The sequence below is a fragment of the Malaclemys terrapin genome, chromosome 11 (genome assembly GCF_027887155.1).
Source record: "Malaclemys terrapin pileata isolate rMalTer1 chromosome 11, rMalTer1.hap1, whole genome shotgun sequence".
In the NCBI taxonomy this organism is placed as follows: domain Eukaryota; kingdom Metazoa; phylum Chordata; order Testudines; family Emydidae; genus Malaclemys; species Malaclemys terrapin.
Genome location: NC_071515.1, coordinates 46655748 through 46683071, shown reverse-complemented (window position 1 = coordinate 46683071; position 27324 = coordinate 46655748). Strand labels below are relative to the sequence as shown.

The 27324-nt window shown below is 40.3% G+C and overlaps 1 protein-coding gene across 1 annotated transcript in view; it reads right to left on the bottom strand.

Annotated features, from left to right (window-relative positions):
• The window catches only part of KCNH7 (potassium voltage-gated channel subfamily H member 7), a 333075-nt gene that overhangs the window by 83087 nt on the left and 222664 nt on the right, over positions 1-27324 (bottom strand). The window contains exon 6 of the mRNA XM_054043274.1: positions 18158-18372. Within this exon, the coding sequence (XP_053899249.1) occupies positions 18158-18372 (215 nt within the window). The remainder of the gene's footprint in view (positions 1-18157; positions 18373-27324) is intronic.

The following is a 27324-nucleotide window of genomic DNA, read 5'->3' as shown; positions in this document are numbered from 1 at the left end:
GCATTGAATCAGTAAGCATAAGTGGCTCCTTGATGGGCCCACCCCTACTCCTGTGCTCAATGGAGCTCAAACACACGGGAAAACTCAGCCCTATATTTAGGGACATTTTCCAAGGAGAGGAGAGTCTTTTAGGTACTGTAGCTGATCAGATGTATGGCTGCAAAGCAGTAAAAGCACATAACAGATATGTACAGTCTCCCTAGAACACAGCTCAGTCTAGTAACCTCAAAAAATATACAACTCTTTAGCAGGAATAGGCCCTTTGCTTGTACACTCTTCTTCTGCTAGTGTTTGCTTGGGTTTCTAGCTATAATACAGGCTACTTTTTTAAAAAAAAAAAAATCTTTGGACTAAATCATCGATCATCATGGCTTTCTGGGCTTACCTAGTGCTGCAGAAGGTGTAACAGAGATGTAATAGACCCTACAATACATGTGGGAAATTATTGTCCTATAAAAAGCTTCTCTTTCAGGCTACATCCACAGCCCTAGGAGGGAGTTGTAGTCAGCATGCTTTCTTAGCAAAAAAGAGTCTATTAGACCAAATCAACTGGTCTCTAATGGTTTCTATATTAGCCACAGAAAACAGATTAATACATCTACTGCTCTGTTCCAAAACCTAGGTGCTAATTGAAAGCCTTACAGACTAGGCCAGAGAGAGGTGGTTTACTTAAGTTCACCAGGTTATACTCTTCCCTTGCTTACACCCTGGCAATCCCAATGAAAATCATACCCTCTGAACTTCAGAAAGTTGTATGAATATGAGAGAAGAACTTGTACAATCTTTTTTTATTTCAGATAAAGGAATGGGTTACTTAAATATTAAGAGAATGTGATTCCAAAAAGCTTCTTCGCTATTTTCTGCCTATATGTGGGGGGATGGGTCTAGATCAGTGGTTCTCAACAACTGATCCATGGACTGGAGCCAGTCTCTGAAAGCTCCCTGATATCAAAAAAGGCTGCGACACACTGGTCTGGAGGACCTCAAGGACCCTTCCAATTCTACATTTCTATGATTCTATATGCTCAACTTATTTTGAAAATGGACCATATTCACAGGCTACAGGTGCTTGAATTTCAGAGCAGAAAGGTAGGAAATTCAGACGTGAATAACAATGTTCTATTTCCTTGTCATCAAGGACTCTTTCATTTCTGGAGATCAGTAATCAGAGCAGGTTCTTCTGAACAACACTGCACTTCTTACAATACAAACACATCTAGTAGAAGTCACAAAGAAGTGTAAGTTTCTATCAACTGAAAGGAGTGGAGTTTGCCATAGTTTTTCTTCTCCCTTGAAAAAATGCCAACTTTGATTTTATGTCAAATTGGCAATTCATTGAATAGTCTTATACCTGAAGGTATAGTGTATCTTAGTGAATCTCAGATTCAGCCCTGTATCACACTGAAGATTTATTCAGGTGTCTAAGAGAGGTGGACTAGGCTGCACAGACTGTTATGTAAGACAATAGCTAATCCAAGGCCCCTTTGATCTTGGAAAGAGGAAGCTCTATCAGTTGTCCCAGGATTACTAGTCTTACACTAACTCTTCATATAAATATTTTATATAAATTGTAGCTAACTGGATTTGCATAAATACTGTACATCACTTAGCTTCTTAGAAAAGCACCTTACCTTTATACTACCCATCCGTAATAAATTAATTTTACAGAGATTTGAGGTGCAGGCTCCCGTTCATTAATTAGCTCCCCGAGACAGCCACCTCCTTCCACAAATCACAGTAAATACCCATAACTGTTTGAGTGAATCCCTAAGATTTAATTATACTTTTAAAATAATTGGTAGATTCAGATAATCTGGGATCCCCCCCATTATGCTTTTCATTGACGTGCTTGAATAGAATTTTTTTAAAGTTACTTTCCCTTTCTTTCTTAAAAAAAGAAAAGAATGCTGTCTGGAGCCCCATTCTCCCAATCCCTTAATACTTCTGCTACCCATAAAAGGCTGGGATTAACCACTTCCTGACAATAGACATAGTCAAGAGATATGTACTGTTTCCTCTGGTTTACTCAGATTGAGGAAATACAAAAGAAAGAAATCAGAAGGCCTTCACTCTATACATTTTGACAACAATGTTGGCTAGTTCTTGCCCTTTCCTACGGCTTCAGACCTTAGACTCAATAAAAAAATAAACAAACAGAAAATAGTCTCCTAGGTTTTCAGGATCAGCCTACCACATTTATTCCTACCCACTAGCTAGACCAAAAGAAAATTTTCTCAGGGGCTAGCCCAGCTTCTCCTTTTATGTGCTTCAGACCAGTTGATGATAATTGGCTCTCAGTTACCATTAGTTACCATCACCTGTTCCATCTGCAGATCTCTGGAACTTTTATCTTGTCCATTTGGCATACTCTCAGTTTTTTCTCACCAGCAGTAAGTAGGAACTCAACCCTTTCAGTAAACAATTAAACTTTTGCCCACTGACCTTCCAGTTCATGTATTTGCTAGTACTAAACAGTGAAAACTCTCATTCCTTGCAATAAGTGGTGCTAACCTGATAGATCAGCTAAACAAGTCAGTATCCCTTTATATGGAGAAGGTGGTTCCCCGAACAGAGTAAATATATGCCCCCATTACAGCACTGCAAAGTTGTAGTGTTTGCACAGTACTAGTGATACTGGCCTGGATCCATAAAGGGATCTAGCTATACAGAATCACTGAAATCCACTAAACCTGAGTTAGGTGCCCAGGCTCCCTATACAATGAATGAGGAGAGGAGAGGAGAGATAGGTGCTTAAGAATGGGATCTACAAAAGACACTTCTTTGCCTATTCAATAGCAGATGCTGATTAAAGGAGTATGTCCTAAGTGGGGGATAGGCTTTATAACGAACTACCAGCTAATCTGAGAATTGGGCTCCCCAGCTCTAAGCGGAGTCACTGTGGCAGGAAAATGCCATGTGCACCTGTTCTGAGGATAATTAGGACGTCAGTCTCCAGGGCCATCAAACTATTAAAATGAAATGTTACAATTCTAAATTTTTAAACTGGGATGTTCAATGCAGGTGTTTTTGTTTGGTTGGGGTTTTATTTATTTTTTTCTGATTTGTTTTGCAATTTGACATAAAATGTAGGTTTCAGAGGAAACACACACACACACACCCACAACCCAGCTGCCCACTGTGGCACAGAGAACGGCATTCCCAGGGCTTGGGCTGTAGTGTGCTCCAGCACCCCCTGGGGATCCCTTATCCCTGCCCCCACTGCACCCCAGGAGGCAGGGATAAGGGATCCCTAGGAGGCTGCGGGAAAGTTTTGGGGCTGGCTCCCCCTCACTGCCATCACAGTGCACGCTGCCCGGGCACCTCTGCACATGTAACCCCAGGGATGGCCAGGGGAGAGGAGGTGATCCAGAGAACAGAGAGGGGACCAGGCAACTGCCCTGGGTGTTGGGGGTCAACCCTCCACCAGCCATGCTGACCTGAGAGCTCTGCTGCTCCCTCTCCCTACAGGGCAGCTGCTTAGTCCCCACTCTGCATTTGCAGGGGCACCCAGGCAGCGTGCACCAAAATCTGGCTGTGCTCTTGTGACCAGGAAGCAGCAATCTTTGCAAAAAGCTTCTTTTGTTCAGTTTCCATTGAAAACCTTGCAGGCTCTCTGATAGTGTGCTTTCAGACTGGTGATCAGCAGACAATGGGTTACTGCAGATCTGAGCTGCTGTCCTTTGCAAACAGAGGTGTGGCTTCCATTTGCAATAGACTGCACCATAGATTGTCAGCATTGAGAGATCTAAAGGAAGTTGCCCCAAGGAACTCCGGGATACATTGGGAAGACTTCTGGGACCTGAGTCAAGCTGGGGGCGCGTGCACACAGGAAAGCAATAGGGCTAAGATCCTAAGTCCCACCTTAACTTGCGCTTGGATGGACCCTGCAGGCCTTAGGTTAACACAATTGGTGTGTGGATACAAGGGAGATTAGACTTGAACCCAGACTCAAACCTGAGCTAACATTGCTGTGTAGACATACCCAGAGTCATTTTCACACTCACTTTCTCTCTGTTCCAATGACTATTTAAATATTTATCTACAATGGAACTGCTTCAAGAGGAGAGACTAGGAGATCCTCCTGAATATCCCATATCTTAGGGCATGCGAACACTAAAAACTTAAGGTGACCTATATTGGATCACAGCTATCACAGTAATGATAGTGGTGGTTCATGTCTGCCTTTGGTCAGTGGTGTGCAGCCCTGCTCTCAGCTCTCCTCACTTCTCCCTGCTGGGAGCCTGGGTGCTCCACAGGCACCCAGCTCCCTGCTGGCTTCCCCCCAATGTTTCCTGCTCCTCACTGGGAGCCTGGTGCCTCCATTCTCAGCTCCAGGCTTGCCACTGGGTGTGGGGCAGCCGCCTGGAATCTCACCTCCCCACTTCCCACAAGGAGCAGGGCAGCTGCACGGGCTGTCACCTCCCTGCTCTCCACTGGCAGCAGGGCAGCCACATGGAATCTCTCCAAGTGGGGAGCAGGGAGCCGGGAACCTCGGTGCAGCCAGGATCCCAGCAGAGAGCCCAGGCAAGGGGCAGCAGCCCAGGTGGGAGGACTTTCTTGTCAATTTCATGGCTCCAGGCTGACAGCCAACAGCTGATGTAAGTAATGCAGTGTCTACATGGACGTTGCCTCACCCTGATTGTACTGACATAAGCCGCTTGTGGAGGTGGAGTTATTATGTCGGTGGAGTAAGGCACTTACATTGGTGGGAGCAAGGCTGTAGTGTGTACACTGACATAGTTAGGTGGACATAAGGCATAGTGTAGCGTAGACCAGGTCTTAGTGGTTGGCGTACTCTCCTGAAAGGTGGGAGATGTGTGTTAAAATCCCTTTTCCCCATCAGACAGAGGAGGGAACTGACCCTGGATCTCCCACATCCTGGATGAATGCTCTAACCACTGGACTGAAAGTTACAAGGGCGGTGTCTCCTTCTCTGGTGGGATTTCATATGGGTCGTTTTAGGCATGTTCAGAACCCAGATTGGGCCTTTCAGGTGTGATGTGTGGGAACCCCTATCTCCGCCTGGTTGGAGAATCCCACTGCAGCTTAGGTAGGCTACGAGATGCCAAGAGTGAGGCGTTGTGCATGTCACTAACAGCAGAAATTTAGGAGCCATGGGGACTTTTACAGTTAAAAATTAGGTACCAAGGGATTTCAGGTGCCTAGAAGGTTAAGTTAGGGGTTTTGAGGACCTCAGTGGCACCTAAATGTTGGACTTAGATGCCTAAAGTCCTTAAGTATCTTTTGTGGATCTGGAACCCTGTGTTTTGATTTGAAGTGAGGAGCTCAGTTCTCATATCCCCAACAATTTTCACTGAAGCAGTAAATCATCTAATTTCTTCAAAGCAAACTGCAATGCAGTTCATGGGCTTGATCCAGATCCCACTGAAGTGAGTAGAAAGACACCCATTCTGTGTTTCTTCCTATATTAAAACTGAGAAATGGGTGATTCTCTGTGGGAGGTGATACAGTATTATCACCAGTACAAATTGCATTCAAGATCTACAACATAGAATAGATCACTGATTATGCACTCAAGTAGATCAAAGACTATGCAGCTCAGGACAGTTACAGTGAGGACGCTGTTCATTCCCTTAAGATACAGATTGATTGGTGACAATTACATTTAAGGCACTAGATACTCCCTACTAACGCAGCAGGGGGCTGGGAAATCTCCTGATTGGAAAGGCTGGATCCGGGGGAAAGGCATTGGCAAATTAAGGATGAACATGTAGATTCAGTTCCTATGCTTTAAAGTAGCTGGGCTCTCTGATTGCTGCATTTCCACAGTATGTTGTGATCTCATCATACAATACTGCAGCACTTCCAATCCCTTTTAGGATTCATCCATCACAAAGAGGATGGACTAAAAGGAAGGTACCTTACAGGAAACACGGCTATTCAGAGGAGGCTTTGAAACATCATTTCTGTGGGTCTGTGATTACCAGGTTTATGAGGGTTGAACCAAGTGTTGTTTTTACACCAGAAGGAAGGACCATTATTTTTTTACCTTATTCTATGCCGAAAAACCCTCATTTTTCTTAAATCCATTAAAAACAATGTGCTCGATTCTTCACTACATTGCACCTCATGTAGTCATAGAGTATAAGGGCAGAAGGGAGCACTAGATCATCCAGTCTGACCTTCTGTACAGCACAGGCCACCACCACTACCCAGCACCTGCACACTAACCTAACAACCAAAATGAGGCCGAAGTATTACAACCTACAGTAGTAGCCACTGGGGCAGTCATTTATCCCTGTGCAAAGTGACTGCATCATTGAGATTTGGTTGCAGTTTTGCACAGGTGTGAATGATTACACAAGGTACACAGTGGTGGAAAATCAAGCCCATTGATTTTCACTGGTTTTATCATCACTGCAGGGTTCCCTCTCCCATTCGCAGATGTTTTTCCACATGCTCATCATACAAATTACATTTTTAAATGATCATATTACATGCACTTATACTATCTATACAATTAGGCCAATGCATAGTAATTATGAAACTCAGTTATGTAACTACACAGTTTAAAAGATGAAATTATATTGCATTGTTACTTACTAAAAATTACTATGCAATAAAAACAAAACTTTCTCCGACAGAGCGATACTAATTGAACATTAAGATCAGGATAGCAACTGATGAAACTAAGAAAATTCACAGTTTAAGGGGAAATAAATAAACAACATGTTCAATACAGTAACCAGATAAATGCCATACCACAAGCATTATTAGTGCGACATGTGTAATTGGAAGACATATCATAAGGTATGTTCCCCCTTAATTTAGAATTTCCTAGCTTTTGTCAGTGCGTGTTCCAAAACTAACAGCCTTGAAATGTAGTTTGTGTGTGAGAGTTATTGTATATTGTATAGTGCTGTAAACAACGCAATGTGTCAGCTGAATCAGAGTGCTGAAAATATACAGCTCAATAATTTGGTTTATTTTTAGTTCTTATATTGCCCCTGTCTGTCCTAGATGCTGCTAACCAGTCTTTTTTTAGCCTACAAACCTGAAGGTTAATTTGAAGTCATGATCAGCTAATAGTTATTTTTATATCAACAGCTGTGACTGGCCTTGGGGGCTATTGTTACTTATTTCTTGATCTTCTGGGACTGACAGAACAGAGTCTGGCCAAGATTATAAAAGCATGTAGTGAATATATAGGATCTACCAGTGCATGTCAGGGAATGTCTGAACTTTGAGAGCTTGCTTTTCAAACTGTGGGTGTTCAGTGTTTCTGGAAATCAGACCCAAGTGTCCAATTGTCCAGGAAAACAGAATACATATTTCCTCATCTCCTTCACTGAAGGGTAATGGTGAAATTGTTTGGAAAAGTGTTATTTAAAAGTTATAAACCCAGAAGATTTTTGCCTTATTGCAAGGTGACTATTGTGATGAAACATCATACACTTCAAATTCCTACGGGCTCCAATTCAGCAAGGTACTTAAGCACCTGCCTTACTTGAACACGTGGGTAGTTCCATTGATTTGAGTGGGATTGGCAATCTCTGAATTTTGCTGATTTGGTGCCATAGGCTCTATTTACGAAAAAAGAAACATGACTAAAGGGGTGCCGGCTTGTATGCTCATTATTTGGTTAGTTTGGTTTGTTACCAAGCCTAGGCTGTGGATATTCAGAAATTACCTCTCCCTTTTTTTTTCAATGGACGATAGATACAGGTTACTACAGTCTCCATACAGCTCTGACTCTGTTCACAGTAGAATTAACAGCTTGCTTTTGGCTTCAGAGTCAAACATTAGTGTGAATTGAATGCCTATGAGGAGTTTACAATAAAACAAGATAGGGAAAAGATTAAGTTGTTTACTGTTGTACCTCTGTGGGCTGTAATTTTAGGACTAGAAGCCCTTTTTTGTATTCATTAAAAACGTTAAAGGACAGATGTCAGATTTTTGCATTGCTGCTTTCTTTAATAAAATCAACTTTTTGTGCCTATGGGAAGACTTGTCTCGTTCTGGTAATCAGTGTCAAGACCACATCTGAACTTGTCAGTGCAAAAAATGTGTAGAAATGGGACTGTTCTCCTGAACAGCTCATCAGAAACAATTAAAAAAAAACATTGAGTCTGTCCTAAAGAAGATAGTCTCCTTTAGCACCCCTGGAAATTATAATTCAGAAGATAAGAAACTGCTGTAAGGGAAAGTATTACCAAAACTCTAATTTGAGTGATAGATGTCTACAATGGAACATGACAGCTCCACATTTTTAAGGAAGGGCAATCTGACAAAATTGCTGAGATGTCTATTTGTCCCAGGAAGATTCAGATTGTTATACAGTGAGGGGCATCCAGAGGAAAATATGGTCAGAACATATATAGCTCCAAATGTGCCTTATGCATGGAGTCTTTTCTTGGCAGCTGAACATGCCAGAAAAGATCACAATGTGGGAGTCCAATGAGATTGCTTATTTAGGTCCGGATTCTGGCCCCCTTCCTCATGTTGAACAGCATTCCACTCTGACCCAGATTGTGATACCCTTACTCATCTTTGGCAGTATCTTACTCAGTAGATATTCCTGTTAAGTTCAATGGAATGTCGCATGAAGGGAGGTGCATCACAATGGGAGTTAGCGTGTCACAACCTGCCCCACTCTGAATAGCTCCATTTATTCTGATGGGGCAAGTCAAGCAGTAAGATGCTACTCAACCTGAGGAAGAGTGATGGAATCTAGCCCTTATTGCCTTCCTTTAAAATTCAAGAAACATTGGAAAATACATAAGAAGAAACAATTCTGCACTGGCTTGGCAACAGTCTAGGTGATGTCATTGTTTTTTTCCATAGTTCTGTGAGGTAAGACACCCTTTGCAGTGACATAATGGTAATCTGAGGAGGGTGAGATCTCCTTTCACCTTTCCATTTTAGGATACAAAAGAGTAAAAATGAATGGAGAAGCAGCATTACTAGTGAGGAAATGAACTGATTCGCTCATATATTGTCTGGTTTTCTCTGCTCAAGACATACTCTCCAATGTATCATCTACAGAAAGCCTCCAGAATACGTTATAACAACACTGTTTGTATATATAAAATAAGAACATTCTACTATTATGTCTTTATTGATTTAAGTTCTCTTTTTTCCTTCTTTTTGCTTCTTTAATTTAATGTGTTGTTTCCCTTTCAGTGTTTTTAACAGCCTTGGATTTTCCTCATACTTTTTTATGTTTTAATTCATTAACAAAATCTCCCTTTTTTATTTTTCTCCAAGCAAGTCCCTTTTCCCCATCTTAATTGCAAATCCCATCTCCCCCATGCTCACTGTTCACTGGAGGGGAGATAAAACCTAGGAATCCGAGCTGGAGGTATTTATTAAAGAAGGAGTGCTGTCTCTACAGCATAAATCTCCGCCATTCCTTTAAACTATGCAGAAGCCCCTTTGTGGAAGCTCCAGAAGGGGCCAGGCCCACATATTGAGAGGTAGAGAGTGGAACCATGAATGGTGGGACAACAGTTGTATGTGGCATGCTCTTGCTACCCTAAAAACTATCAAGTCAAAGTAGAGTATGTCACCAAGGCTCAGATCCTCAAAGCTATTTAGGCTCCCATCCTCTATTGAGTTGGATCATAAGCAAACTAGGGAAATGTGGTCTAGATGAAATCACTATAAGGTGGGCGCATAACTGTTTGAAAGACGATACTCAAAAATTAATTGGTTCTTCAAACTGGGATGGTGTATCTAAGTGGGGTCCCGCTGAAGTCAGTCCTAGGTCCAGTACTAGTCAATATTTTCATTAATGACTTGCATAATGGATGTAGAATATGCTTATAAATTTGCAGATGACACCAAGCTGGGAGGGTTTGCAAGCACTTTGGAGTACAGGATTAGAATTCAAAACACCCTTGACAACTTAGAGAATTGATCTGAAATCAACAAGATGGAATTCAATAAAGACAAATGTGAAGTACTACACTTAAAAAGGAAACATCAAATGCAAAACTACACAATGGGGAATAACTGGCTACATGGTAGACTCGGATATGGTAGTTACAGTGGATCACAAGTTGAATATGAGCCAACAATGTGATGCAGTTACAAAAATGGCTACAATCATTCCAAAGTGTATTAACAGGAGTGTCATATAAAATATGGGAGGTAATTGTCTCAACTCAGCACCGATGAGGCCTCAGGTCGAGTAATGTGTCAAATTCTGGGTGCCACTTTTAGGAAAGAGGTGGACAAATTGTATAGAGTCCAAAAGAGAGCAACAAAAAATATATATGGTTTAGAAAACCTGACTGATGAGGAAAGGTTGAAAAAATTGGGTATGTTTAGTCCTGAGACAAGAAGACCGATGGTGGACCTGATAACTGTCTTCAAATATGTTAAGGGCTACTATAAAGAGGACTGTAATCGATTGTTCTCCATGTCTACTGAAGGTAGGACAAGAAGTAATGGGCTTAATCTGTAGCAAGGAAGATTTAGATTAGTTAATGGGAAAAACTTTCTAACTATAAGGTAGTTACGTTCTGGATTAGGCTTCCAAGGGAAGTTGTGGAATCCTCATCATTGGAGGTTTTTAAGAAGAGGTTGTACAGACACCTTTCTTGGATGGTCTAGGTTTACTTCGTCCTACCTCAGCAGAGGGGGCTGGACTTGATGACTATGATGTTACAATCTCTGCCCAAGTCTACAGTTACTTGTATGGGTTCTCTCTCTGGTTCGTAGGACCCATGGTTTGGGAGCAAATTTCTAAGACAAACTGTGGTCTGGGGGATTTCCTGGCAGCACAGCTTCTGCAGGAACCATGTTACTAGAAGCCACAAGGAGCCAGGGGAGTAGTGAAGGTAATTGAAACTGTAGAAGCTACTTGAATTTAGGGGGCTGTACTGTGGATTTAAGGACCTCTACTCTCTCTGACTTTTCCACAGTGAATGCAAGACCCATGTTCCCTCTCAGTAGAGGACTGAGAAGGAAACTCTTATAACTGAAAGCCTTTTCCAGAATATCTGCACTGATGTCCCATTTTCTTCCATGTACATTTCAAGGTTCACATGCTCACTTTCAAAAAAACCCCTTTGCGATTCAATCACTATTGACATCTCTGCCATTATCTCTCCCTTCAACACCTAGTGTCCTTCCAAGATTCTCTCCTGAAACCTCCTTTTGTCTTTTTTTGCCACTCCCCATATTATAGCACTAAGAACATGCTAGTACCTCTAGATCCTAGGCTTTTCTCCAACAAATTCCAAAGTGCACCGGTTCTATGAAATAGTATAACTACAATGATCATTCACCACTTAATACTTGTTCACTGTCTTATACTTGTTCATATCGTCAGACTGTCTGTAAACACTTCAGGGCAAGAATTATGTTCTGGGTTCCATATTTTATCAGTTGGAAGATACTGTTTGTACTTATTTTCCTCCTCTCCCCAATTTTGCTTTTCACTTAAATTAGTATTTCTTTTCAGTTGTAATCACTGCTATTATTTCAGGGATTCTTCCTCCCCCACCTTTTCCTCAGCCAAACCTCTACTTGCTCTTATTAGCTTGCTAACCTTATTTTTCCTTTACTTCCCCTCTGGCCTTTTAAAATGATAATATTTCCCATCATCACTTCCATTAATTTCCTTTCTCTCTGTCTCACCATCTTTGTATCATTCCCCTTCTCTTTTTCATTCCTTGAATGTCCTATCCAGCTTTAGAATGTGATAGAAGTGATGCAAATATTTTCCTTCCCTCCCCTAGATACTTTCTGAAAAAGGAACCCATTCTGCCTTCTTTCTTATTCTGCCGCTACTAGATCCACTATTAGTGATGCATCACATAGATCCCAAATTCCACAGAATGAGACTCTCATGCTTTCTGACAACTCAATGCAGTGCATGAGCTGACAACCCTCTATGGCATTGGGTTATAGAGACAGCCGCCATCCTGGTGGAGATGCCAGACCACAGCAGTGGGAAGTGGCTTTTTTTTCAATAAAGCCGAGGAATGGAAAACAAGGGAAGAGAGATGTGGCTCTGGTGGATGGAAGAAAGAAGTTGAATGGTCAGGGTATGTTGTGTGTGGGGAATGAAGGAGAGGAATTGTTTGATGCATTCCAGTCCAGAACAAAATATTGGAGCACTGCTTCAGCCTGACCATGACACTGACCTATCATTATCCCCTGTATCATTACTCTCATATCCTGTTGGTTAATCTCTGCATTGGGTTTTCAAACCTGCTATAGAAACTTCTTTGCTGTGTTAGAAAGCTAGAAGCATGGTGAGCTTCCTAGAGTACAAATGGCCTCGTGCCAGATTTCAAAAGTATTTAGGCACCTATAGATGCAGATAGGGACCCAGTGGGATTTCAAAAGCACCTATGTGTCTAACTCCCATTGGAGTTATTTTTTTTTTGAAAATCCCAAATTCACTTTTGAAAATTTTACCTCTAGTCAAATTCACCAAAAAAATGACATTTGTCAGTTTTTTTCCCCATGAGTAGCTGTGTTGTTGATGCACAGGAAATAAAATTTAACTTATTCCTGGATAAACTAAATTTGTCTGCAAAAGGCAGACAGATCTAGTTTATTGGCAGGGTTTGCTGCTGGTTTAAATAGGCGTACTATTATTGACTGTAATGGAACTACATCTATTTACACCAGATGAGGATTTGGCCCTGTACCTACTTATGTAGTTTAGGAATAAAGGAAAAGGCTGGGAAGTGATGGTAATAAGGCAGGAAGGAATATCTTTCTGCTACTAGATTTTTCTCTCATTACAGTAAATGGTATATTTCCGATGTGGTTCTGTATTAGTCTTTTAGAAAGACACAAAGTTAATAGAGACATAAGATTATGTCAAATTAAATTGGAAGTGTTCCATGAAGCATTTTTCAGAGCATTTCAAATTTAATTTTAAATTTAGGGAGAATTAATGTTCTCAGCAGGTCAAGCCAATCTGAGACATTTCTGTTGGAGCTTTCATAATGTCTAAATTGTTTGGGGAATAAATGTAGATTTTAAAAAAATCTGCCCATAACATAGACTCATTAGCAGATAGGAATTGTGCATTTTGGCACTAATTTAGCCCATCAGAGTTTAGAAAAAGACAATTGAGCTTGACTTATGCTTGCATAACTTATAAAACCTAGGCTTTTTAATGAAACTTGACTTTTTGCTATATTAGATGTAAAAAGATTTCTCTGTAAAACTAACTTGAATAATTTAAAATATATGAAAATGGATCCAGAAGAGATAAAATCCTTCACGACTGACCAATGAAGAAAGTGCAATGGTTGAAGGCACAAGTTAACTATCTAAAGGGAACTATGGGAAAGATAAGAATCCAATTACATTTTAGGCACCAACTGATTTTAAGATAGAACTAATACAACTTGTGTCTCTATTTCTCCAGTAGGACGGACAGTATGTTATTTCATATTTCTGTCAAGGGGCAGAGGAGTATGGAAACTGTCTGGCATGGCAGCAGTATAAAGAGGCAGTAAGAATAAATCAGATCTATGGAAAGTAGAAGGCTAAATTATATTACATGCTCCTTATGCCATTAATATTTCCATGAAGGCTTATAAACAGTTCTTCTCATCTTCAGCTATCTGCCATTGGCCAAGTAGCACATTGTGGACTTAGCCTGGCTGGTCTCTAGGCACTGGGGCAATACAAATAATAATAGTAGCTGTTATTATTGATGTCAATAGAAAGACTTCCATTGCCTTCCATAGCCATTGGGCCAGGCCTTATATAATTTCCCTAAATCTAGTAGGGTCAGATTTTCAAAGGTATTTGGGTGCCTAAAGATGCAGGTCTAGGTGCATTTGAAAATCCCACCAGGCACCTATCTACATCGTAGATACCTAAATGCCTTTGAAAATCTGGCCCTTAGACATTAGTCTTGCCTATTAGGCAGTGGAGTAAGTGCAGAGCTCTCAACAGGAACTCGATGACACATTGTGCATGTAGGGAGCTCAATGCCACTGGCACTCCATCAATAGGCATCAGGTGCATGGACATTGCTGCACCCCTTAAGCGAATGTGCTGGGAGAACCCTTCCAGCTAGCCAGCTTTCCTGGCACACAGAGAGCATTCCTTGTACTCACAAGGAAGCAAGGACTACAGCTCTGGCCAGGCATTGCATGAGGACCAGAAGGAGGGAGGCTTACTTAGGATTATCTCTAAAAGGTTCTTGAGATTGATTAACTGGGCTAAAGTCACAACTGATTTCTATTTCATGTTGTCTCTTTGACTGCTGTTGAACGTACCAAGTATATTCAGGTCAAACATGCCTGCTGAATATATGAGGTATGCCCTATTTCATTGATCTCACAGCAGGTGCTATGGACTTCTCACAATGAAGTGGTTACTTTCAATACATATTAAAAGGAAGGGAAAGAATTTTCTTTGAAGCTAAAACCAGCTGTTACCTCTACTGTAAACTGATATGAAGTGTCTGGTCATGTTTTCACTTGGACTGAGTGGTTTTGTGAAGAAATGATGTGTGACCTATAAATTGTGTTAATACTTACTGATTAACTGGAAATTTGATTGGAATCCAGATAAACTGGAAAGCCTTCAAATAACATTGAATGGCATTCTGTCAGGGCAAATGTGCAATAGAATTTGAAGAAAACTTTTCTTCATGGATTGTTATGCCATAGATTGTGCAATATGTTGTGGTGGCATGATAGCTCTTTAAAATCCTCCTGGTTTTACCTAGGACACAGTATATAAACAGGGGGGTCTAAGTATCTGCAGATTTCACTTGTCCTTCTCAGTGTTTACTACAGAAAATGCCTTGAAAGCTGCAAACATGAGGGTTATCAAACTGAAAAATCCTACTTAACTTTCTAAGACAACTGGCAAATTTTAAGGGCCACTACTGTATGAAATGTCAGGCTAGGTTAGAATTAAGAAGACCATTTTATGCCTGTGCAGAACAGGTAGAGATTCTGTATGAGACAGGACTATCTCTAGTAGCATAGAGCTCCAAAGGCACTGAGAGATACATTACAGACACAAAAGGGGGCTGTGCTGCCTTCAAAGATGACGTGACCATGGCAGCCTGGGCACATGGATTCACAAGCCATTCTCACGTTAGACTCCACTAGTGGCCCTCCTATGGAGCCTCTGAGAGAATTTAAATTGCCATCCTCTGATGGAACTGTCCATTCCCCCAGAGAATGGTGTTGTAACAGCATCCCTGCTCACTGGGGCAGAATCTTCTTAGGCCTGGTCTACACTAACCCCCCAATTTGAACTAAGGTACGCAACTTCAGCTACGTGAATAACGTAGCTGAAGTTCGAAGTACCTTAGTTCGAACTTACCTCGGTCCAGACGCGGCAGGTAGGCTCCCCCATCGACTTCGCGGTACTCCTCTCGCCGACCTGGAGTACCGCAGTCGACGGTGAGCACTTCCAGGTTCGACTTATCTCGTCCAGACAAGACGCGATAAGTCGAACCCAGAAGTTCGATTTGCTTGCCGCCGAACTACCGGGTAGTGTAGAGCTACCCTTAGGTGCAGCAACTCCCATTGGCAAAGATCAGTGCAACTTCTACCTTTGAACCAGCAGAGGCTGAATCTGATCTCTTTTGGTAGACTATAAACATTAAAGCTTGAAATCTAATGGATCATTATGTTTTGTGAGACTTCAAATTTTTCTTGGTTTTATACTCCACTCATGTTCCTTATGACTATAACCCTGTATACAGGAGAATAACCTCATTAGGTTACTGGAGATATGACTGTCAGTCTTTTCATGCAAGAGGCTGATTGTTCCTCCAAACAAATACAATAATTTATTATACCCTACAAAATTAAAAAGTGGTATATTTTCAAAGTGGTGCATGCCAGCTGTATCTGTGTGTCTCCTGTTATGGTCAGACCCCACAAAATTTTTTGATAATACTTCTCTAGAAATCAGTGGAACTCAGTAGGCCTAGAATATAAAAAGGAGGCCAAGAAAAAAATGTTAATTTTCGATGGTTGGAACTCTGGATAATTGAAGTGGATAGGGTATAAAACAAGAATGAATCAGGACTTCTACCCTAAGCTAAAATTGAGCTCAACTCGATTTTTACGTGTTCTCACACTACTGCACTTGCTGTTTTAGTTGGGACTGGAATTATGAGTCACTGAAATGCTAAAAGAAAGGCGGTTCTAGCAGTTTTCCTGTCCATATGATGGCAGCAAGCACAGAGAAACTCACAAGAAAGCAAAGTCTTGTGATATTTACAGATTGAAGCAGCTCTGGTAAGCTTTAAATAAACACCCCAACTTTTGCATGCTGATCCATATTGACCTTTCGGGCTCCTAGAGTTTCATCTATCACTGGTTTCTTAACTCCTGGGGCTCTAGCCTTCAATCCAGCCAGTAACCAGTATATCAGCTGATGTTCTTGTGGCCATTAACTAGCACTGTCCACTAAAAGTAGGCTGATTTCCTAAGTGTGCAATGAAAATTTACTGGTGTTCCCATTAACTGCTTCTGGGGGCTTAAAAAATGAAAACATATTCCATTTATCTATATTCTACTCTGTTCATCAGTCTGGCAAGAGAGCAATGCATCCTATAGTGACAAACTGGATATAGATCATATTGAATAATGGATGAAGACCTTTCCAGCCTCTGTAGTCTCTGTATTTGGACTCTTCAGTGTCTTCCTGTGTGCAATAAATTAAGTTCAGATAACTCCATAACAACCATTTACAGCACAATCTTATACGTCAGATACTTTCACAGAACAGACAATACTTAATCAGAGCCTGTTCTTGCACTATACTTTCCTTAATACACAAAGTGTGAATTTTGTGTATATAGTCTCTCTCTCTCTCCCCCCCTTTACTTTACTGTGTATTTTATACATACACACGCTGACTCACCCACACTATCAGCATGCAGATCAGTTTGTTAGGGACAAATTGTGACCAGCGCCTGTGCTCAGGCACAGGCGTCAGGGACAAAAGAAACTCTCACAGTAACATTCCTGTACTTCCTGATTGTAGGGAACACAGGGACTGCTTGTTCCTGATCTCCTACTCCTTCCCCCAGATCATGGGCCAATCCCCACTCTGCACAGAAAGAGCATGTACACCAAAGGATCAATCATATTTATCCTGTTCTGGTGAGATGGTGTCCACTCCAGGCAAAAGCTCTCCAGTCCCACTCCTGAGATTTGCTCCTCCACATATAAAAGGCTATGGTATAAAAGCCATTAATGTTTATGCTACAATTTTCTAGACTTTCGGTCTAGTGTACACATTGCTGTTAGAGTATGGTTCATCTTACACCAGCCAGATTTGCTTTGTGTACATATTTCAGCAGATTAAAACAAATGTCCTTCAAAATGGGCCAAATTTTCAGAGTGCTCAACTTGGCTTAAATTACACATCACATCCCCAGTGCTGGCAGAAGTTATCACAGGCATACACAGATGCTAACAGAGAGAAGGTGCCAACATATATTTGTATGTATGCATACGGAAACCCTGTTTTGAAAAGCAGTGGACAACAGAGACAATGTCTGCTTTCATCAAAATTGTAAAAATTAAGTCCAAGGGCCTTCATATCTGATTTTGACAGCTGTTTTTGTATGCGTGTGTGAAAAAGTGACCCACAAAGAAAGGTAATATGAAAAAATAAGGAACTGGAACATAAATTAGTGGGCATCATTATGCTACCAATAGCAGTAGCATAATCACATAACATTTACTGCTACATTGTATTTTGCAGTGGCCAGCAGTTCAGAATGTTGGTTGAGGAAAGGAATACATAATGAGAAGCTACACAAAATAAGTCACATATTGATTGAGCAGGCAATGCCAGGAATCACTGATGTAGAGTCACTGTGGACACTGGGCTGCAATAAAGTAAATGCCCAAACACTATAAATAACAGACGACCGTTCCATCATCACTGAATAGTAAAAGTTTTTTACTATTTACACCACTTTGGAGTATAATAGGGCATTTTAGGAGAAGCTTAGCAATATCAACAAAACCACACCTTTTACAGCTGGCATCGATAATAATTGAACTAGAAAGCACAAACCTCAATAATTTAAAATGTTTTGGAAACATCCAAATCATTCACGATGAACAAGGTTTCAGAATAAACAATGTGAAAAATGAATTTAATAGAATTAAAACATAGACTAGGAATTCAGAGAACAAAAAGTATTGGATTGTAAACCAGATCCTACCTGGGTAACCTTCTCTGTTACATTGTGCGTTCGATCTTTCACCTTGGGTGCAATAATTGTTTTCTCCGAAGAAGGAGGCGATGAAGACTTTTTGTCATTTTTGATATCTGAAAAGTTCAGAGTGAGCTGTGGAATTTTGTTGATGGTGCTATATTTGTTGAGGTTCGAATCCGATGTGGATCCCAATAGACTTGACTTGATATGATTGAAAGGCCCTAAAAATTGGAAAGCATACTTAATATTTGACAAATGGAGAGAACTAAAGACGTTGTCCATGATGTTTAACTGATGAACCACAGAAATATGTACCTAAAATAGTTAATCTAAAATTTGTTTATAATAAAAAAGTCTGTATAAAAAGAGGACTTTTACTGGCCAATAAGGGACAAATTTGCTCTTGAATGTGCATACCTAATTCCCTTTGTCCACAGCCTACAGTACTGTACATGAAGTCAATGGATAAACCATGTCAATGGATGCTGTGTACATATGTCCCTAAAAATTCTGGACCAGTCACACTATAGATTGGAAATATAATGTCCTTACTTTACATATAAAAGTGAAAGAAGGGCACAGGAACTGATTTTGTACAGGAATGGCTGTTCTGCCTGGGTGCTCAAGAGTTTTAGTCTTCAGCCTTGTGACTCACTGAATGGCCAAGTCACAAGGTTATTTTACTATTGCTGATTAAACACACCTGTGTTGCTTATGTCTGTAAAATCATAAATTATAAAAGCTGAGCATATTTTGGTAAATTGAGTAATATTATTTGAATATTTGCCCTTTCTTCAAATCCTGCTTATTAAATCATTTCAGGTATTTTAGATAACAGTCAATTAACTGAGTGCAGATATGGTTTAAAATTATTTGACATCCATCTGCAAAATAATTACAGTGGAGATGGAAAAACGTTAGTAATTTTAAATGCAAAAAGTTGAAGTGATTTTACTAAAAACAAGTATTTATCTACCTCATTAAGGTATTTTATAACCTGTGTCTCTCTTCATTCCCTTGGTTTAATTAATCAGCTATGACATCTAGGTCCCTTAGCATGATGTATCTATTATGATACCCTGGTACTTAATGCCTGCTGTGTCTTTATTTGCACATAGATTCTAAATCTCTTTTTTTCATTCATGTGACCAGGACTATAATAGAGAGAAAATGGTACCAAACAGTTTTCAATCAGTAATCTCATTCTCATGTTGTTTATTGAAGTCTACTCCATAGAGGACCAATTTACTATTACTGCATTCTCGACAGACTGTGCTTTACTCATGTAATTTGTCTTATGGTCATTTAGCCAATGTTATAATCTGATCCGCTTTGGTAGTGCTCCAGTCTCAGATGGCAATGTTCCAGTGTATAGAGATTCTAAATAAAATTAGATTCATAACTGGTTCTAATGAATATTTTTAAATATATACAGTGAGTTAAATTCATCCATGATACAATTCTACTAGAGCAAATAGAAATATACCTGGGATGGATTTGAGCCAATAAACCATATGTAAAACTACTAAAAGAATTTTAGAACGGTTCTTTGAATTGAAGTATTCATTAACATCTGGTCTACATTTTGTTTTTTTAGGCACCCAACAATGGACCAAAACCCAAGATCTTTATTGCATTTTTACTCAGACATTATTTAGACAAAGCTCCTATTGACTTCAGCTGAATAAGGGGTTTAGGATTTGACTCATGTGAATATTATGGAATGTTCCTGAAAAACCTCTTATATTGGTGCACTAATTTTCAAGAAGTATTGTTACAGTTATCATTCTCAACAAATTATTGGGAGAAATAGGACTTATCATATTCCATATATATTTCAGAGTCTTGTGTTATTTTAATAAGATTCATGATAGTTGTTCAATAACAATGACAACTCAAATGCTTCATGAAATGGATGTCCATTAAAGGTAGCTCTTTCCAATACTGCACAGAGGCATTTGAATCTATATAGCTGATCATTACTCTACGCTCATCTTATAACATTGGTCTGGGAGCCAAAAAATGTGCTTGGTACAGAGTAATCTTTTTAAAGAGGGGAATGGGACTGGAGGACTGTAAGGAAGTTTAGAGATCAAATTAATTACCCCTCTCTAAGAAATGGCTTTATTTGTTTGACTAGTGATTCACTAGAGATTTGCTGATACAGACTAACACAGCTACCACTCTGAAACTAGAGATTTAGTGATTCCCTTTCTATAGTATTAGTATTACAGCACACGAGACTAAAACCTTGCTTTTTATCCTTTGGCTTCAAAAAAGTTATTCCAAGGTTTAAAATATCTTATTGACAATGAGTTAATAACGTTACTTCATTAAAGGACATTAGTGGGTTAATCCCAAATGTCTGGCTTACAATGACTGAAAATTACTCCCAACTGTGAGCTGCTCTGTATTCATTTCCTAGTAGACAGATGTCTGTACCAGGGAGAGGAAAAAACAAAAGAAAAAAACAAAATACCACCACAACTGACACTAATTGGCCCCTTGTTGACAGTTTCAGCAGAGAGGCCAGGGATTGAATAAACATGGAGAATGAAATATGCCTCCCTTTTCCCCAAAAGAAATCCCTCTAGATCAGATGTGAGGCACGTTGGTGGGGCAGTGTTGCACTGCCACTGCTTGGGCTGTACCTGTTCTGTAGATTAATTGAGGACTTCACTCTCCTGTGATGTCAATCCATAATCTTTCACCAGCAAGAAATTCACTTACAAAACTTGTTTTACAGAAAAAAGACATTGCACTATATTTAAAACTCTGCTGACATACACAAGAAGCAAATGTAGTGACTTCATAGTCCACTGGTGATGAATTGCTTACAGAATTTCGCTCATGCACTGCATGCAGTTTAGTAAGGAGACATTTTACCAGGTACACACACTTTTGCAGCATGCATGAAATCATGAACCAAACAGTTCCCAAATTTAGCTACAACTATTGTAGTTTTCTGTTTTCTCTTGCAGAATTCAGTTTTCTGATGCATTGTGCAAGAAGTGTTTTCCAGAAGCAGAAGAAGGAGCTATGGAATTAAATCCAAATGGCATTTAAACGGCACAGCTCAGCCGCCTTTTCCTGTCATTGTTCTGCTGAATAGAAATTATTTCTGAATACTAGTGTACATGATTAAGAGTTACTTCAATGTGAAATTGGCAATGAAGTTCATGCATGCCCATTTGAATACTACAGTAAGCTTGGAACCATACCCCCTGCCATCCAGGAGCGTGAAACTAGTTTTAAGGAGACAAAAGAGGAATAAATGAAGAGACTGCCACATGGGTCCTGATTTTTATTTAATGTTCTTTACTTGTAAGATGGTAACTGAAATACAACGAAATGCCTCCTAACTATTGATTGTTCATTAAGGATCCAATTCTACACTCATTTCATAGACAAAATTCCCAGTGGCTTCAATAACGGTTTTGCCTGTATAAGGACTGCAGCGCTGAATTCGATAAATCTCTCTTCCTCTCTTTTTGTTAACAAACATTTAAGAAGAACAAGCATAATTATTATTTAACCATTCCTTCACTTCTTCCAAGGAGTGGTAGCTAATGTAGTGGCTATAGCTGAGGGACTAATTATGTCTCCAACAAACTAAAACAAAGATCATTTCAGTAATGCACCTGGCCCTACAGAGGTCAGCATGAGAATGTTGCATTTGTACATTTCATACGGCAGGCAAGTTAACATGCCAAGGAGTGTGGCAGCTGAAGAACTGGGTGGTACCTTTTATACTCATACGTTACCTTTGACATTGCGACCATTGTCTGGTTTTCAGCATAATAAGAATAAAGAAGAGAAGAGAAAAGAAGAAAACTAAAATCTACATCAGAGAATGCACAATATATTGGTTAAAATATATATTTGACTGGAATTACTAGATTTTTCCATCAATTTGACTGCCAATTAAGATGAAATGATTTTGATAATTGATTATGTTCAACAACTTTTAAAACTCATGTGGTAGATCCTCCGCTGTTGTAAACTATCATAACTCCATAATGGACCTATGACAATTTACAACAGTGAAAAATCTCCACCATATGCCTTACCTCAGTAGCAAAATTCCAATACATTTTCCCCTCAATATGCTGATTTTGAGATTGATCCTCCAACTCTACACTTTGAAGAAAAAAACTATCCTTTCATGAAGTGGCAAAATGGTAACTTTTAACTAAATAAGCACCATAAGGCCAGGTTTGTAAAGGTTTGCAAAGGTTGATTTAGGCACCTACAGATGCAGATAGGCACATAGGGTGGGATTCACAAGGGGGACATAGGCATCCAACTGCCTCTTTTGGCTCCTAAATCCAACATTTAGGCACCACCAGCATTCACAAAATCCCTGCTCAGCGGCTGCCTAAACCTGCAGGTGCCTAAAATCTCTAGACACCCACGTTTCCACCATTAAAGTTCCCAAGGCACCTACATTTTGGCAGCTGAACAGACTAACAGCTGTCTCAGTCCTGACGGCACCAAATGTCTAGGCACCTCATTCATGCCTAAGCCCCAGCAGGATTCACTAATTGCTTTTTGGGCCGGATACAGTAGGTATGCCCCAGGCATGCCTAAATCTACATAAAACAGCCAGAGGTGGTGGTTGTGCTTGTGCTTCTCGTCTTCCCTGCTCCCCCTCCCCCACCATTGCCCACCCCTTTATAACTTCTAGCCCACTGGTTAGGACATTCACATGGGATGTGAGAGATTCAGGTTCCAGTGCTCCCTGGTCCAATGAATATTTAATTATTTATACACATTGGAACAGCTTCAACAGGAGAGAGAAACCTATCCTATAGCCCAATGGTTAGGGAATGCTCCTGAAAGGTGGGAAACCCAAATCCAAGTCCTTGCTCCAAATCAGGCAGAAGGGGAATTAAACTTGGGTTTCCCATGTCCTGGGTGATTGCTCTAATCACTGGGCTTTGTGCACGAGGGCAATAGCACCTCCTCCTCCTCTTTTCTTGAGAAAGGGCTGACCTGGCTTAGATGCCTAACTCCAGGAGAGGGTCCAGGACTTTGAATCCCAAATGGAGACATGGGCCTCCCTCTGGCCCACACTTAGACACTTAAGTAACTTTGAGTGGTGGGGTTTAGACCACATCCCCCTTCTCAGCATTTCCTTGTGGCTAGTTTGGGCGGTTCTCTGATCCGCATTTTGGGCTTTTGAGAATCCTAGTCTTAGGCACCTCATTCTCTCCTTGCATTGTACAGGAGCTTGGCACCTTCCTCAGGGGTGCGGAGTGTTGTAGCACCTTGTGAATTCCAACTTAACTCCCATTGATTTCAATGGGAGTTTGTCAGCTAGGTGGTTCTGAAAATCCCACTAGGAGCCTAGGTGCCTAACTCAGCCTTGTGCATTACTCTGTTGTTCTTGTGATTTTCTAGATAGCTAAAAATGCTCAGCATCACAATGCCCAAATCCCTTCATAGATCTGGGTCTAGGTGCCCATGTACATCTTTAGGTGCCTACAAATATTTTTTAAAATGTGGCCCATAGGACCCAATCCAAGTCCATTAAAGTGAATGGAAATATTTCTACTGACCTCCTTGGGCTTTGGATCAGCTCAATGGGGGTGGGAAACTGCCATGGCAGGCACCTGGAAAGGAGTGGGCTCTGCACAACCTGCTTTTGTCCCCTGGATACAGATGGCACACCTGGCTCCTAGTGGGCTGTTGGGAACTGGGATGTCTTAGGGAGCACAAAGGCAGTATACATCTCTCCTTAGCTGTGCCATACCCAAGGACTAGGCCCATTTTTCTTTCTGTCTCATGCCTCACTAGCAGTAATACAGATTCTGCAGGCTAAATTAGGATCTCAGCAACACCTATTCAAAACCTCTTTAGCCTTCGGTACATTGCACAGGTGTTACGGAGGGCATAATCTGAAGCCACTAAGGTTGCCCAGGTGTAGATGAAGGCCTAAACTGCCCCCAGAAGTTATAATACTGGTGCTGGTGTCTGAAGTGTAAAAAACCCATCTTGCGTTTGGAGCATAGGGCAGGTAGATAATATAGCCTCTCCCTGGCTTTTTACTTTCATACTTTCAAACAGAGTAAATTTGATATGGAAACCAATGAAACACACACAACTGAATTTGGAAAGTCACACTGCCATTTTTACTGAGTCACACTTTTCAGCACAGAACTGCATTTTAAAACAAGCTGCCAACTGCAGCTTCAATATTTTTGACATACATATTGATAGGTAGCTGTACCACATGAAATAACTGATACTCTCAATGACCCTTGCCTTCTATGGTAAGCAAATTTGAATCCATCTGAATTAATGCAGTTACCAGCAAACTAAATTACCTTATTCTAGTTCTGTTAGAATCCTCTTAAACAGACTCCATTAATATTTTTTCAGATTGAGGAAATGTAAAAATGTTTTAAATCTGAAGGCTACGTTTCAATTTCAATCAGGACTTCCGCATAAAATTACTAATTATTAAGGATCTAGAAACACATAGAATAGTGAAAAGAAATGTATTGGCCTATGCTATGTGCTTCCCTTGGGCCACATGTTTTGCTTGATTAGGACCAAATAATTTGTCCTTGTATGATTGCAATTAATTGCCTTTATTTAGGATTTTATATGCTCCAGCTATAGGACATGCCTTCTAAAACATCTGGATTGAGTGCCATGAAAAAATTTTGTTGGCTCAAATCCTGCTTGCCTATTTGTGTGAATAAGGTGAGTAGGATTTAGACTCATTGGCTAAAAATTTAACAAATCCTTACCGCATAAGTTGCTATTTTCTAATAAGTTTCCCAATAGATGGCACCAGGGATGGTTGCTATTGCTCCCTACAACCTTGAGACTTATCCTGCTGTTGGAACTGTTCTACAGCATATTTAACATCCACATGTACTGTATAAAGATACAGGACCTGATTCTCCACGGCCTTTGTAACCCACTGGTGAGTGTGTTACAGGTCCCCCTCGGTGCCAATTCACAAAGGATATGAGTTGTTACAGCCCCTACCTACAGGGCTCTTTAGCTCAAGCTGGAGCAGATAATGCATTTATCTCTGGAGGTCCTGGTGTGCTGGCCAAGAGGGCAGCTGTTGCACTTGCGCCTTATATCATCATTTACATCTATGCTAAGTGCAATCAGAATGATGGTAACAATAATACATAACTCTTCTATAGCACTTTTCATTAGTAGATCTTATAGTCCTTCATAAAAGAGGTCCGTTTTATATCCATTTTGCACTTGGCCTGGATATAAATGTGCAAGTCAATGGAGAATCAGGCTTATGGTTTGCAGCTGTGATCAGGTACAACATCCATAGCACATATATATATATATATATACTGTATAATGTCTCATGTAGGTTACTAAGATTTCTTTTGCTTTGTATTTTAAATGTGTAAAGTAGTTATTCTATGAAATCTAGCTCCTCCTCCACAGAATGCCAAAGACTAATTTATATCAATATTTTTGCAAGAACTTTTTATCATTCACAGCCAAAGAAAATGTATAATTAAACTTGATTTAACATATTTACACCATATTATTAATACCAGCTGAGCATTATTTTAAATCAGCCAAAGCTCTGAAAATAGAAAGTAACAACCAAAGTATTTTTGGGGGTCCAAATCAAAACCTGTCTAACTTATGGGGAATTTAAGATCCAGACTGACATTTCCATAATGGGCCAAACCAAAATTAAAATTCATAATTTTGGAGTTGTTTGGCTCCAGATTCTGAACTGATCTTTGTGCCTCGGCTTGCATTGTAACCTGAAACCCAGCAAGATGTTTTGGTTTGGGGTGAGTTAAATTGAATTTTCAGGTTCTTTCAAACACAAAGCTCAGTGTAAGTCCTTGAGAAACAAAAATGGAAAAGGAAGGTTAACATGAACATTTCAGCAAACTGAAATCAATAAATTTAATAAAGTATTTTTTAAAATTTTGTAAGAAATAATGAATTTCTGAAATTTCTTTACTTCTTTTCTCCACTGAAGTAGATGGAATTGATCTGGAATTACACTGGTCAGAATAAGACCAGAATTTGCTCCTTAAACTTATACTTACTTGCCACTTATTGGCTTAGAACCTCAGACTGAAGTTTTCTCCTACATAAAACTCCCAATGGGCACTCTCTGTTTGGAAAGACTGTTGGTTTAACCTCAGGTTCTTAGGGTGCAATCCACAATGGTATTTAGGCACCTGAGTCCCATTTTTAGGTACCACTGCTATCTATAAAATCCCCAATTGGCTGCCGCCTAACCTGTAGGCACCTAAGTTTTTGACACTGCACTGCAGCCTCACTCTAGGAGGGCCTGTCCCCTGTCTAAGCCCCTGAGTGATTCACAAACCAGGGAAGATAGGTGTTGTCGCCACCTAATCCCATGCAAGAGCCTGATCCCACAGGCATACTCAGAAGCCTATTGAATTGGGCTTCTCAGGCAAGTTCATAACAAACAGCAGCAGGGAGACCTCCTTTGTAATCTTAAGCCTGGTGGATAAAGTACTCTCCCACAATGTGGGAGACCCCCCCAGTTCAAGTTTCCCCTCCTCCTAATGATGACAAGGGATTTGAAAAGAGATTTGCTACTGCCTGATAGAGTGCCCTTACCACTAGGCTATAGACTCATTCTAACTCTTTCACTGACCCAATGAATATTTATTCAATTATTGTGGAACAACTTCAACAGCAGAGACTGAGGGAGCCCTACATCAAATATCTCATAGCCCAGTGGTTAGGGTACTCATCTCAGAGGTGGCAGATTCCTATTCAAATTCTCTCTTTCCCTCTGTAGGTGGGGGGACTTGAACTAGAGCAGGGGTCGGCAACCTTTCAGAAGTGGTGTGCCGAGTCTTCATTTATTCACTCTAATTTAAGGTTTCGCGTGCCAGTAATCCATTTTAATGTTTTTAGAAAGTCTCTTTCTATAAGTCTATAATATATAACTAAACTATTGTTGTATGTAAAGTAAATAAGGTTTTAAAAATGTTTAAAATTAAATTAAAATGCAGAGCCTCCCGGACCGGTGGCCAGGACCCGGGCAGTGTGAGTGCCACTGAAAATCAGCTTGCGTGCCGCAGGTTGCCAACCCCTGAACTAGAGGTTTCCTGGGTGAGTATCCTATTCACTAGGCTGAAAGTTATAAGGGAGGACAGCCACCTCCTTCTGCTTTATTTTGGTCC